The 16,265-nt window shown below is 40.0% G+C and overlaps 1 protein-coding gene across 1 annotated transcript in view; it reads right to left on the bottom strand.

Annotated features, from left to right (window-relative positions):
- Positions 1-13,597, bottom strand: part of LOC142494644 (uncharacterized) — a 32,451-nt gene extending 18,854 nt beyond the window's left edge. Inside the window, exons 1-2 of the mRNA XM_075599077.1 lie at positions 13,425-13,597; positions 12,302-13,059 (exon numbers count right to left, since the gene is read on the bottom strand). Of these exons, the coding sequence (XP_075455192.1) occupies positions 12,302-13,059; positions 13,425-13,521 (855 nt within the window). The 5' untranslated portion in view covers positions 13,522-13,597. The remainder of the gene's footprint in view (positions 1-12,301; positions 13,060-13,424) is intronic.
- Between the last annotated feature and the right edge of the window lie 2,668 nt (positions 13,598-16,265).

The raw sequence follows: 16,265 nt of genomic DNA, 5'->3' as shown, positions 1-16,265 counted from the left end.
ATGCCCTTAAAGGGACAGTACGTGCGTCCTTTATGCCAAGGACTAACAGCTGCAATGAGGCTCCAAACCGAACCAAGTGTCCCAAAATATATATGAACATGTCTGGACTTACAGAACCACCCCCCTGCTTATTATTGATTCAGAACCTGCTAATAAGCAGGGGGGTGGTTCTGTAAGTCAGACGTGTTCATATATATTTTGGGACACTTGGTTCGGTTTGGAGCCTCATTGCAGCTGTTAGTCCTTGGCATACAGGACGCACGTACTGTCCCTTTAAGGGCACGGGCACAGGCACACTCACGCGCGGACGCGCAGAGAAAGCCTGTGGAACCGGAGGAGGAAGTGAGGAGAGCGGCCTCACATGGAGTAGAGCTGTGTGCCCCACGAGCGGGCCTCCGTCACTGTCACTGTTCCTGGTAACCCCTGAAGGGAGGGTCTGCACGAGAGTCGCGACGCAGCAAGAATAACATCTCTGCTAAGATATCATCAGCATCAAGAGGACTCTATGTTGTATTGCGAGCTTATGCCTTGCTGCTTGTAAGTAGGGCTCTGATTTTTCCCACCTGGATGACCAGCGGTGTTCCTGATTGTTCTACCATTTTATGGCATAGTTCTTTTTATTTAATAAATAGTATTTTTATAGTCAATAGGAGTCTCTATGTTGTATGTGTAGTGTAGACCTGTTTTAACCCTGCAGAGTTGCACTATGATCTGTGTCTGTTTGTGTTTTTTCCCCTACATGGCCTGTCAAGCAAGTGTGCTGATCCCCTGAGGAGTACAGGATTATCCATTGAACTTTTGGCGCCAGGTTTTTTTATTTGTTTCCAAGTATTTTCTGTTAGTACTGACAGTATTACTAGGCAGCCATTATATTTTGTATTTTTACTTGTCACATTGGTGTTTTAATCTTTAGCGCTTGTTCACATTTTTTTCTTTTTCACTCAGACGTAACTGCAGTAATTTAGAGGTTTTTAATGAGCAGGCCAAAAAACTGTTTTTTTAGATTTAGAGAGAGAGAGGTTATCCCAAAGAATTGCTTGAAAAAGAGATTGAAAGGGTACGCAGAATGGATCGTAGTGATATGTTAATTCAGAGTGGATCCAGAAATAGGAGTAAAGTAGGACAAACTGGGGTATTTTGTGCAATGATCCTATTTTGAGGTCTCATTTAAGCACGAAACCACGATTTATCTATAGGAGAGCAAAAAATCTGAAAAACCTATTAGCACCTAGTGATGTTTATCAAAGCACTGACACATTATCTCAGAGAGGTTGGTTGGGCTCTAAACCTAAAGGTAATTATACTTGTGGCAAGTGCTCAATTTGAAAATATTGACACCCAGATAAGACCAAATTTTATTCTAAGAGTTCTAATGAAGTTTTTACTATTGATGACTTTATTTTATGTACGTTTACACATATCGTTTACCTATTGGAATGTGCGTGTGGTTATCAATATGTAGGTAGGACCAAACGCAGCCTTAAGGTTCGAATACAAGAACATGTCAGAAATATTAAAAATGGTTTTGACAAACATAGTGTGTCTAGCACTTTCTTATTCACCATAATAAAGATCCTTCTAGTCTAAATTTCAAGGGGATTCAACATATTCCTGTTAATAGGAGAGGTGGAGATAGAGTAAAAACATTATCTTCAAAAGAAACGTACTGGATACATAAATTAGATACGATGTCCCCGAAAGGGTTAAATGAGGATGTTGACATCTGGGCACTTTATTGATTACTTAGGCCCCCCCCTTTTTTAACTAGTACATACATCTCCGCTCTTCCTGGTCTATACGTATGATGTTGTGTCAATTTTATTATACTAATACTGTGTTTCTTTTATTACAGAATACTTACATTTTATATTATATATTTTTAACTCTAGATTTTTTTGTTAGGATGTATTTTATCTGCATTGTTAATAAAGTTGTTGTTTTAATACGTGTCCACATTTCCCTAGTCACTTTGACTATTGCACAACCCAGATGACTGATTGGCCAATTACTCATTGGCTGACCAATGGGGTTTGTTTGAGAGGTATATAAGACCTCTGGGAAATGTTAATAATATTATCCCTGAAGAAGTACACTGGCGACACACTTTATTCGAGCTCGGCTAGTCCCACGAATACGGGTATACCCGGGTGTATTGAGGTTTGTGACTGTTTTCTGCCCGAGTGCATTGAGTTATTTTCCGGCAGGGATTGAAGCATTTTATTCCCGTTTGCTGCAATACTGCACAGTACATATATATATACTGCATTACAATTCATGAATTTATGCCATCTGGTAGACACGCGAAGCATTGCAGCCTATTAAATCCTAATCATTATCATTTAACAGATCAGCCGCCCATCAGCCAGGCATGAACCCAGGCTGGGAAGGCAAATGCAACGGGGCTTGTCAGAGGTGAGGAGCGGCGCATTCCAGGTATCTGCCAGGTACATACCGGGTATTTGCTCGAATAAAGTGTGTCGGTGCAGTAGTTATCACTACGAAACGCGTTGGATGATTTATGGTCTATGCGTTTATTGCTATTTGTATTGGCTATTTGTATTGGCATTGCTATTGCCATTTCCATCTCTGTGTGCATTTTTGGGCACCCGAGAGACTGTGGGACACTCTTGCGGTTCGATTTCCTGTTACTGACACGGTGACGTCATCACGCAGCGTCCCGTAACGGAGCGGCAGCGTGGCACGCTGGAGGTTCACTCGCAGCCATCAGATTCACCTCCGTGTGTGGCTGTTACAACCGGGGAGCTGTACTAACTGCTCCAGTCCTTGCTGACTTATCTGGGGACCCTCTGAGTGTTATTATCGAGTGCGGAACCCAGCTGATCAGAAGGGAAATCCCCTATGAAGACGCTGACCGTTTGAAGAGGAGTTCCTAGGAAAGGCCTGCATCGCAGCTGCTGTTCAATGCGCCCGCTGAGAGAAGCAAGCATCTGACTCCCACACCAGCAGTCGCCGAGTGGTAACCTGTGTGTTTTATACACTCAATGCTCATTACGTTTTACTTGATGTACGCAGAATATTTTTCCCTATTTTAATATTCACTTGTCTTTGCATACTTCACTATTTGCGTTGTGCGCTGTTTTTTTGTTTCCATAAATGTCACAAGATTATATGTTTTAGTATGAGTCAAGTGAATTTGACCATAAGGTGTTCTTCAGCACTTATCGAATAGCACTGCTTTGTACAGTATATGTTTTTTGTTCTGTTACTAGTACATACAGCATGCTGCTACTGTTAGTGCAACATTGACTGAATTATTTTACACAGAGATACAGTACAAATGTGATCAGATTCAAAATGTAGCTAAAACCTGCCAGTTTTCTTCCGCAGTATTGCAAAAATACACCCTTTCCTCTTTTGCTCTTCTGCTAAAACTCTGACAGGTTCTCATTCTCTCCTGTTTAGATAATTGTAACCTTCTTCTGTCTTGCTTTCCTGCCTTGCACCTGTCTGCCCTTTCCATCTATACTAAAAACGTTGCTGCCAGAATCACGTTACTCTCTTCTAAATCTGTCTCAGTGTCTCTCCTACTGAAATCCCTCTCCTGGCTTCCTATCAAATCCCATACATTTGGGATATACCTATGTGGGTAGGCACTGTCCCCATTGGCTGTTGCATAATTCCCACCCTCCTTGGCTCGGGCTCTACGTCCCGTCACCCCAAACCGATTGGCCAACACAGACGAATGCTCGTCCTGAGATTGGTCCACCTCCTAGCATCCGTGGGGTTATTGGTCGCTGTTTGACTATGGAGACGGGACAGCTATAAGATTGGCAGCCAAGTTCAGTACAGATGTGTTTGCTGACCCTGTTGTACGGATCAACTAAGTGTGGTTCTATGAGGTTTTGCTGAAGCGACCCAAAAGCGAGGATGTGTGCTCCACTACAGCGGGAAATGTAAACTTGCTGCTTCAGGAATTGCAGTCAGCTATAGTTACAGACTTTGGGCCTCATGCAGTAAGCGTTGATAAGGGAATTATCACCATTTTATAGCCAAAATTGGGTTTGAGATTCAGTAAGCGCCGATAAGTGCTTGATTTCGCCAGGTTTCGGAGCCGATTATTTTGTTATGGCCATTCGCCTGCCGATAAGCCTGTTTTCGCCACTGATCGCCACTTTTTTAAATCGGCTGGATTCAACAAAAAAAAACAGCTTATCGGGCCTGATCGGCACTACGAAATTGAGATGTTATGGCCAATTTCTCCCGCCAACTAAAGTTGGCAGTTTGGAGGGGAGAACGATCGCTAAGGCTGCCGCAACGGCACTTAGAAAAAAAAACTTCTGTACATCAATGGAGTCAATGGAGCGGGGACGTATAACAGTATAGTACTGTTTACGTTTCATTGCTCACAATACAAACGTCATTTGCATTACAGTGTGGGGGCATTCCCTGCATTGTGTCACAGCTGACGTGTATTATTTGCATAACATTATACTTTTACATGTTTGCAGCATTTGCGGGTCACATTACTCATCATGTGATGATGTGCCAAGGGAAAATACTATACTCAACTCTTAAAGGAGAACCTCACATCATATCACACATTTTAATGAACTGAGCGACAATTATTTACATGATGTTACACATGTCACACATGTCACACATACACAGTATATTCATCTTCCTTTACATTACACAATGCTTGTAATGTGACACGCATCTTTAAACGTTCATGTACATCTGTATTCTCATGTTTACATATACTTTTGGGTCCTCCCTATTTTCATGACGTCACATATTGGACGCTCAATCACATTGCATGTTTACATTGTAACCGTAGCATTACAAGCACTTCAACCTAACTTATACACACATGTACAGTAATTCAGCATTGGGACACCTTGTTAACTCATTCTATACCAACTATCCTCCTTACAGAAATGCATGCATATGCACACGACTATTCATTGTTGTCAACATGTCACAATAACATGCCTAATTACACATGTTACACAAAACTTTTCCCACGTCAATCTCAGCCTTTTTGCCTAATTACATGACTGACTGTTGCGTTCACAAGTGTTACATGCATTGCACATGCAACTATTTATTTGCAAGCAATGTTTCTACAAAGGTTCACGTCACATCATTGCCAAATATCATCATTCCCTGCAGAATACACACAACAAATACTTATAACAAGAACTGCACACAGCTTGCCACAGAAGTACTTTATTATGTTAATGTAACACCTTGCATTTTACTATGTCACCTGACATCATCACATACCTATTTAAAGGACGCCCATTACCTGATCATTCACAGCTACTCATTTCAAAATGTTGAGATTGTTTAGGAGACGGAGGAACATTCTTTTCTATGACATGCTTGATGATGAAGACAATCATATAGGGCAAGGGAGGGACACACCGAGGGACAGTGACAGTGAGATACGACAGAGACAGGGAGAGGGACAGGAGATCAGAGGAGAAGACAGAGGAGACAAGTTGTGCCTCGTCCGCGTCTGTACAGGGAGAGAACCCTGTTAGATGGGATGAGTGAGGAGGAGATTGTAAGTCGCTATCGTTTGAGTTCAGCAGCAATCTTATCTCTTTATCAGGAGATAAGGGGAGATTTAGATTTTTTCACAGCCAGAGGTCGTGCAGTCCCTGGGCTTGTTAAAATGCTGTGCTCATTACATTATCTTGCTTCCGCGTCATACCAGACAACTGTGGGCATAGTGGGCGGGGTCTCGCAATCTACATTCTCGCGGGCCTTGACCCAGTTTCTCTATGCACTCAATAGAAGCGCTAGGAATTATATTCATTTTCCTACAGAGGCGACAGAGTGGCTGGAAGTCAGGACTGGCTTTTATAATATAGCAGGGATACCATGTGTGCTGGGTGCAATCGATTGCACACATGTTGCTTTGATTGCACCTAGTCAGAGTGAGCATGTGTACCGCAATCGTAAGCACTACCATTCACTCAATGTACAGGTGGTATGTGATGCGACGATGAGGATAATGCATGTGGTACCCAAATTCCCTGGTTCCAGTCACGATTCCTCCATCCTGAGGAACTCTTCAGTCTTCCATGCGTTCGAAGAGGGACATTTTGAACATGGTTGGCTGCTGGGTGAGTACACATTTACATGTTATAACACAAAACACATTTTTATTTAGGAATGTTGGCATTGTACAATTTGATCACTAATGTCAGCTTATGTGTGCTCCATTCATTATAGGTGACTCAGGATACGGAATTAGGCCGTGGCTCTTGACTCCGGTGCTAAACCCTCAAACTGAAGCAGAGGACAGGTACAATGCAGCCCATATATCTACAAGATCTGTTATAGAGAGGACATTTGGCCTACTCAAGACCAGATTTAGGTGTCTGGACAGAACTGGTGGGGCTCTTCTATACAAGCCTCAAAAAGTGTCTGATATTATCCTTGCCTGTTGCATTTTGCACAATGTTGCACTGAGGCACAATGTACAGTCAGACCTAGCTGAGCCTGTGGTAGACGAGCATCCCACCCATGTAGCTGCTGAAAATGAACAAACAGCCAGTGGTGGCCAGACACGCCAGAATCTCATCAATTCATTTTTTTCTTGTAAGTACAAACATATATGTTCCAAGTTCTACTTTTATACTTACATTATGTTATCTTAACAATAATGTTTTTTTATATACCCTTCTGGTAGGACACAGATGAATATGGGTTGCACACCTTTCTTCTCTCTGCTGTGTGCACAAAGGGATGTGGCACCGGTATGTTATTGTTGCACAGGTTATATAATCCCTCTTCAATTTTACTTTAGTTGTGTGTATGTGAATAAAACTGGGGTAACAAAGCACTAATATTTTAGCATTGTGTTGTTCCTTATGCTAACACAATACACATATTATGCCCATACTCATTCATGCTTCTAGTATGCTTACATACAATGTTATTGGTGCAGTTTAACATGTACATCCATATGATGTGTACACCAGCCTGATTTACATTTTGAATGTCATGAAATATACATGGTGTTGCACATTTAACACCAAATACACACTTTGCTGTGTTGTTTACGGTACTGAAGATGGCATGTCAATGTTTGCAATTTATATATTGTTCCTTTGCATTATAGGTATATCTCCAGTATGACTGATCATGGTATGTATATTTGCTGACATCTCTCATAAGATGTGCCTACATCAATCTTCCTATAATTATTTGAAGTCAAAACCCAACATATTGGTTTAAACACAAATGTTACATATATGTACTTTCTGTATCATGTATATGCATTTAGCTACTCTTGAGCTTTCATGTGCATTGTATTAGAAAATGATTACTCCCATTTCATCACATTTTATGTATGTTTCCTTATAAATTCCATTAATGTAATATAGAGGTGTTTGGAGACAAGGGGATAACTGTAGTTATTTCTTTACTTACGGGAGATCATTCATCACGGATGAAATTGACTGATCATAAAACTCCATGCATGAATGCCTGCAATCACAACAATGCGTACTACATCTTATATTTAGCAATGTTGGTGTTTTGTAATGCTAGGAATTAATAGTCAACATTAATTTAAATTTGTGACATGTGTATGTATAAGTCACACGTGTGTGGATGTGTCCTACATGTACCAAGTGTTAAACTGTTAACAGAGAAGACAAATTTGTCGCTAATGTTACTGTCATTTAGCATTTATAATTTACCAATATGACAATGTTGGTAATATTTTTGCAATATAAATCACGTCACTTCATCATTATCATGATGATAATTATCAAGTATTGTCACAATTGTAACGTCAATCACGTGCACATTAGCATAGACACACTTTGTAAGACAACTGTTTGTGTCTGTATCAATTTGTGTAGGATCCATGTATAACACCGACAAATGATAACACCAGCTTTATTATGGTAGCTTATATCATCATATTGACTATACTATGTATTTTTAGAACGTTTAATAAACACAGTAAACTATAGTTAGTTAGGTTAATGAAATATACACAGAAACGTACTTCATTACATGATGTTGATGTCATAATCAGAACATCATGCATTGTAGGGGACCACAACATCTGGCCAATAACATTATTTGCTACAGTCCCAAACCATTTTATCAACATACCCATGTAACAAGAGATTTTTAACAAGAAATGGCTAGTTGGTTGTAAGTGTCCTTTACATTGGGAGAAGGAGTGGCTCAGTGAGTAAAGACACACACAGCCACTGAGATTTTGAAGCAGGGGAGTCTGGTTCAATTCCCGGTGTCGGCTCCTTGTGACCTTGGGCAAGTCACTTTATCTCCCTGTGCCTCAGGCGGCAAAAAATAAATTGTAAGTTCCACGGGCCAGGGACCTCAGCCTGAAAAATGTGTCTGTAAAGCGCTGTGTACAACTAGCAGCGCTATACATGAACATGCTCATATTATAATTATTATTATTATTATTATTATTATTATTATTGTTACATAGTTTCGACAGTCATACGTTCCATTACACAATAGAATTCACAAATGTGTTAGCAGAGTGGGAATGGTTGTTATATATAAAACACACCATGCCATAAAATGATAGTAGTCATTAAAGAACACTCAATAAAAATTCATGAGGCACTATTTTGCAACATCATTATGTTAATTAAGTGCTTATGCAATATAGGCATAAGGGTATCACATTTTTAATTGTTTGTTAATAAGCGCTGCAAGCAATATAAAATTAGTTCCATATGTAGTATAGTAGTCGGTGGCTCCTCCTCACAATCATCTCATATAAAGGTAGACTCTTCTGAAATCATACATTGATCCGATTGTATCTTCCCCGACATCTCTGAAATACAGCAAACACATGATGGTCAAATATGGCACCTTACTATATATGTATCCGTGACAACGCATTACACAGCTCTATATGATTGTGTACATACACACGTCACTCACTTATATGTTAGAAGTACATGTGTACATCAGTATGTAATGTTTCTTTAAATTTGTAGCAGGCATAACTATGTATATGATGTGAACGTTGCCTGTATACTGAAAAATGTGCGCGCACATCTTAGTGTGCGCACGCACTTCACGCTTGGCTGCACTAACTGTTAGCGCATGCGCAAAACAAAGCGTACGTTGTGCGTTCAATACATCTTGAAAATACCATTAAACATAAAATCTTTATTTCAAATACAATGAATACGAAACTACATTCGTTCTAAACGAGTACATCTGTATTCTTTTTAAACAGACGTGTTTGGACAGAAAGGACGGCCGATAACACAATGCGCAAATGCAATACGTGTGACGTCATGTTAAACCAGCGTGAAACGCACGCTAACACTCCTCCCACTCAATTAACATTCAGCTAACGCCCAGTTGACGCCTACAAACACTGAGCCGCACACATGACAATCTGCAGTTACCGTTACTATAACAAAACATGACAGCCAATAGGCTTTGAGGCGCGCACGTCGCTTGGGGGCGGGACTTACATCCGTAATCCTTTTTAAGGACGCCTTGGGCCATGACAAGGGTCCCACGTCATACGTGGTGGACCCGCTTTTAAATGTTGTAGATGTAGCATGATAACAAAACAGGTATGTGTTAGAGTTATGTTAAAATGTTGCTAATATGGTTAAAGGGATAGGAAAGTACGTATATTTATTCCGTCAGCAATGTGTACTACTCTTTCAGGTTATACTATATTGTATTCGGCAACAATTTCTTTGTGATCGCTACATGTTATGCAGTCTGCAATGTTACGCTGTATCCACGCATTGGAAGGGAAAATGGTGGTTAAAAAAAAAAAAAAAAAAAAAACATTTAAACGCACAGTCAACGCATAACGGTTGTTATATTTACCATTCTTCTAGAATTAACTGTTCGTCTGGCTGCAACTGGTCGCTCCAGAAATGCAAGGCATTTTCATCCACGCTTGACCCACCCGCTGAATCCAGTATGACACACATCTCCTCCATGAAGCGCTCATAGGAATCGCCACTGCTTTCTTCAAACAATTGGTCGGGAGGTAGGTTCATTTCTTCTGGTTCCCATTCCAATGCATTTTCAGCTGAAAGGCTTGGTACATAATCATAGTACTTTTGTTGTTGTACAATGTGGGTTTCAGGAATGGAGGGTGCAGATATTGCAACAGGTATCGATTCACACGGAACAGTAGTAGCGGATCCATTGCTATTGGCATTAGGAATACATATGCCTTTCACAACAATATATGTGCCCTCTTTCAGGGTAAAATGCTTTTCCTTTGCAATCTTCCAGAAACCATAGGTGTGTTCTAGCTTATCCTGCACACGTTCAAAAAAGTCATTAGTTGATAAAGTGAATCTTATTGAGGAATTAAAATTCCGCGCATGCCTACGGTCTTGGTAATAAGGATATTTAGCTCGAATCAAATCATAGATTTGGCGTGTGCTTGCTTTGTGTCCGCGACTGTTTAAAATTGCTTCTGAAACCATGTACTTATAACCTAAGAGGGGATTCATATTGTTAACGAATTCATCAGCCATGTCAGAGTAGCACAAAAGATGTGTGCAGTTCTGTCTTCTTTGCTCATCAAAATGATTCTGCTCAATGGCTAACAAATTCCTGTGTTTGGTTTTCAAGGTCAACAAAAGTAACAACTTTTACTCCTTATTTCAAAGGCCAATTGGATGTGTCCTTTTAATTGGTTTAAGTTTTGTGGTTAGTGATAGGCGAATGTGGGAAAAACATGTATCATTTTTTTATCTCGTTTGTGAAAACATTCCTACACTTATTTCAGTAACATTGAGTTTTCTTGCAAAATAACAAAGAGCAGTGTGTGAAAATAGTGCTTAGACAGCCATATCAGTAAATACACACACCTGCAAAATGAAATGTTTTTTTCCCACATACATTTCTGTGTGTATTTGAAATTCTGGTTAACTACCTGTCTGCATGAGTTTAAATACGTGTGTATCTATATATATATAATTATATCTCTCTCATAAAAAATATATATATATATATAAAGTGTATATTGTACTATATGTATAGTGTGTGTGTGTGTGTGTGTGTATATATGTATATGTATATATATATATATATATATATATATATATATATATATATATATATATATATATATATATATATAATGTATCTTTTTTTTTTTTTTTTATATTGCAGGAGTACACACAACATATTGATGGCAGTAAGTAGGCCTTGTATGAAACCTATTTAAATGGTGATAAACATGAGTGAATTAAGTAATAAACATTTGTTTGCACCCAATAATGTTAGAGGCTCACACTTAGTATAGTTGTCAAACATTAGGCCTGTATTATTAAAATAGTGTGTTTTCACAAGGAAGCATGAAGTGTATGTTTTTTGTAAATACATCTATACCAGTTTAGATAGTACTATATACACACACACACACACACACACACAGTGTGTGTCTGTGTGTGTGTGTGTGTGTGTGCATATATCAATACATACTACATATATATTAGTATCAATTCAGAGATGTTCTTGAAACAAGAACACATAAATGATTAAAGGACAACATTACAATGGCCACCAAAGGTAAGTAATATTTAACACAAAATCCTGCTGTACACGTACAAGAAAGATGTTTGCAGTTAAATAGGTGCTTTTATAATTGCATGAAAATAATATGCACATGCAATGATTACATCAATTAACACACCCAAATGCAATGTTTTGCTGCAAAGTCAATGGCAGCTTCTCTAAACTTAGCAACTGGCTCCTGGTGGACCATTACTGAACAGACGATTAAAACATAAATATTTATAACACTATTCATTAATTAGGAGTGTTAACATTTCCAAAACTTCACGTGTACAAGAACATACTTGAAAGTTTGGAAACAACACAGTCTTCAGCATACATACAATAGTAATTAGATAATCTGAAGTCAACAAAACAAGGCCAAAGACATATTTTCTGAATTATAACATTTATTTTTTTTGTTCCTTTTGCGAGCGAGTAACAGGCCTGCTTGTTGTCTCTTGAATTTTCCTTTTTCTTTTGCCACCAACTTTAGGCACAACAGAGCCACTTTGAGTGGCCTCTGGCACTTCACGGGCAGGCTTGTGGCCAGTGACTCACCTACAGGGCTTTTGGGCAGTGACTGTTCACCTACGGGGCTTGTGGCCAGTGACTCACCTACAGGGCTTGTGGCCAGTGACTCACCTACAGGGCTTTTGGGCAGTGATTCACCTACAGGGCTTTTGGGCAGCGATTCACCTACAGGGCTTTTGGGCAGCGATTCACCTACAGGGCTTTTGGGCAGCGATTCACCTACAGGGCTTTTGGGCAGCGATTCACCTACAGGGCTTTTGGGCAGCGATTCACCTACAGGGCTTTTGGCCAGTGACTCACCTACAGGGCTTTTGGGTAGTGACTGTTCACGGACAGGGCTTGTGCCCACTGACACATGTGAGCAAGTTGGTAGACACTGCACAAGTGATGGTTGGTCTGTTTCATGTGTGTCTTGTTTTGTTTTTGTCGCCTCCTTTGTAGGTGTCTGCTGCTGAATTTGTACAGATGGCAGCGGTAGGATGTCATCAGGAACCTGCACAGCAATGTCTGCTACTTGACCGGTAACATTTGGGCCTGGTGAATGAATATCAGATGAATGTGGTGAAAACTGACCTGCATGAACAGATCCTGGCTGGGAGGTGTTGAATTGTGGTACATTAGTCATTCTCAAGTAATTAGCTTGTGTTTGCTGAACAACTAATGCTTCGAATGAGGTGTTGATTTTTTGCAACTGTTTAGGCACTTCAATGAAGACTCTGTGGAGATGTGCCAATTGTGAAACTGTTTCTTCCTGCAGTGCAATCATCCTTTCCAGCACTGTCATCAGGTCAGAATGGCGACGATTTTCTGCTTCCACAATTTTTCCCTCAGAAGCTACAATTGCATCATATGTGGTATTTGCTGGACGTTTTGGCGGTAAAACAGTTTCAATTGGAACCTCTTCATGGTCACTTGCTTGTATTTGTGTGTCTATGGCGGCGGCGGCGGCATCATCATCATCATCATCATCATCATCATCATCATCATCAAAATCCTCTTCATCATGTTCTACAAAAAAATGTACACATTATTAAATGGCATGTTAATCTCTGCTGTGTTACTATGTAATTGTACTGTGTCATAAGTAACAACTAACATGTTTCCATACGTTTTATAACCTCACATTAAAAACTACCTTGACTTAAGAATAATGTTTGGACTCAGTATGAAATATGAGTGAATGAAAACTTGCTGTAAACTCACAACTCCTACATGATAGTTAACATCACTAACACAATACAAGTTGCCTTACACTTCATTTTCACTGACACTAAGTAATCCTATTTAAAGAAGATGTGCAAAACAAATAATGAACATGACAACATAACATATAGAAGAGCACATATTATATGGCCACCAACTGATACACTCACCTTCTAGGTGTGTTGAGCTGGCTGACCCAGGTGAAGACACTTGTTCAGTCTCAGGTGACACATGTCCTTCAGGGGCAACTATATATAACAATAACATAAGTTTTACATTTACATGTGTAAATATTGAACAAACAGTTATTGTATGTTCTGTATTTATGAGTACGTAACAGCATCAGTTCCTTAACCCAAAATGTGTGTGTGAAAGTGAACATAAATAGTTGTAATAACAATGTACATGCCTGTGTACTTAGAACTTTTGAGTTCCCTAACATAAAACATACTATGTTTCTGCAGTAATGCGTGAGGATAAATAGATAAAATTTGAACATAAAAATCATATGTTGTGTAGTGATATCAGTATCATAATGTACATAACTATCATGAGATGACCATTCACAATGGTTATCATGAAGGTGGTCATATTGCAAAAAGTGTTGTTTTTGGTAGAGGATATGTGTGGTACATTAATATAAGATGTGGCACACCTGAATGTGGCTGTGACTCAACAAGACAACACATGCAGTGTGTGATAATGTGTCGTTGATAGTAGTAGTTCAACTATAGATATGAGTGAACTAATGTGTGACGTACGCTTTGATAAGTAATGAGTTGTTGGGGCATTTAGTAGCTAAAGTGAAGCTTTCAAATGAGTGTGATTAACTTCAGTTGTGCTAGTCAGGTTGTAAGAACGGTATTCCCTTCCCCAAAAAGCCTAATCAGCCACACCTTTCAATTACTTGAAACAGGTGCAAATGGTGTGAACTAAGTTGACCCTAAAATGAGGCTGTAATTAGTGTGTGTGCTGAACCCCACCCCCTCTGTTGAAGTGTATGCTGTGATGAGATATTAATTGCAGCTGCTTTAACACAATGGTAGATGAGCTAAATAGTCGTGTGCAGTTTTTAAGTTATGAAAACAATGACATAAAATATGATACGTGTGCCTCATTATGCTGTCTGTATATGACTTAAAGCAAAAATGGACCTTTTCATAAACAACTATAGATGTGTTAGTGCAAGTGATGTTTGTAGGCCGTTGCATGCAATATATTTGATGCATGCTTAAAATAGGCAGTAATGTCATGTTTGTCGGAGTAAATTAAATAAAATACACAATAATATTCTACATATTTATGTTCTGTACCTGTAGCTAGTAATAATTTCTGATTAACATGTGTTACACATGTGTACTACCCTGTTGTTCCCCATCTTCGCCCACCATCAATTGCTTCCACTGCAGCAATGCATTTTGGGAATTCACATGTAAATGAGAACGCAATGGCACGTGCTATATTAGTTACTGCTTTTAGTAGGACTACAACATATATGTCTATTTTGAGATATATATATATACAGAATCAGACATATACATATATAGATGCAGGTATGCTTATATTGTGAAGACAGTATAAAAAGCAGTGTAACTATGCAAAATAACTGTAAGCAACGACACGCCTAGTACAGTAATATTTCTCACCTGGTGGAAATTGTGAGGGGTAAATTCCTATATCACGGTCACCAGGTAAGCCTTCCACGACGACGGGAAGTAATTTTGCCCGAAGCAGCTCCTCCAATGGACTTAATATGAGACGTTGTGGTGTCGGCCCACCTCCAGTGCCAGTAGCATGCACGCGTTGGTGTTGTATTTTCTTTTTCAATTTGGACCTAATATCATCAAATCTCTTGTGACAATTCCGCTTGTCCCTCACATGATTCCCACACGCATTGACACCAATGACTATTGTGTCCCACATTTCTTTTCTGCTTGCTGAACTTGTCCGCCCTTGAAAAACATATAAAATATATGAGGTAAATTAATAATAATATAAGCACCAGTTTCCTACACTGCTAGCTGTTCCAAGAGATAGCAAACATGCTGTTTTATGTGTAATATGTGAAGCACATGAGCATTCACTACTAAACCTATACATGTAAGCAAGCTTGCATTCATATTGTATGCAGTTATGGCAAATTGACCGCCTGTGATTAGTTGTCCTTGTAAGGCATGATAAAAAGCTGTGTTTCCAGACTAATTAACATAGAAAGATATTCTGAACCCATATTTGCATATGAACAAAACTCAGATGACCTAGGATCACATGTATTTGAATAATAAATGTAAAGGTACACTTACCTAGTAAATGTCCATATATACTGTCATAGTGCTCCAGAATGCCAGTGACAAGAGCTGTATTTTCCTGGTCATTGAAGCGAGGATTACGTGGCTTCTCCACACGTTTCTTCCGAGCAGGTTTAGGGTCAGAGCTTGGCTGGTGCTGACTGGACTCTCCTTCTTCCAATGGAAGAGCCTCCAAAAGCTGCCCACCAGCAAGCACGCCACCACCATCCACCCCATCAGCAACTGCGCCACCAGCAGCACTCCCAGCACCAGCACTCCCACTCCTAGCATCAGCACTCCCACTCCTAGCACCAGCACTCCCACTCCTAGCACCAGCACTCACACTCCTAGCAACAGCACTCACACTCCTAGCACCAGCACTCACACTCCTAGCAACAGCACTCACACTCCTAGCACCAGCACTCCCAGCACTCCCACTCCCAGCAACAGCACTCCCACTCCCAGCAACAGCACTCCCACTCCCAGCAACAGCACTCCCACTCCCAGCAACACCCCTCGCAGCACCAGCACTCCCACTCCCTGCAACACCACTCTCACTCTCAGCAACATCACTCCCCTGAACAGTACGTTCACTCCGACGCGTACTCGCACGAGTAGCACTCCCACTCCCACCGGCATCACTCTTCCCACGCTTTGCGGGCATACTTCCAGCACTCACAAAAAACAGACAAGAAATGTACAGGCAATCACACGAAACACTTC

Source organism: Ascaphus truei, chromosome 5, assembly GCF_040206685.1.
Source record: "Ascaphus truei isolate aAscTru1 chromosome 5, aAscTru1.hap1, whole genome shotgun sequence".
NCBI lineage: Eukaryota > Metazoa > Chordata > Amphibia > Anura > Ascaphidae > Ascaphus > Ascaphus truei.
The sequence above is the reverse complement of the archived record's forward strand: the minus strand, read 5'-3'. Positions and strand labels throughout refer to the sequence as shown.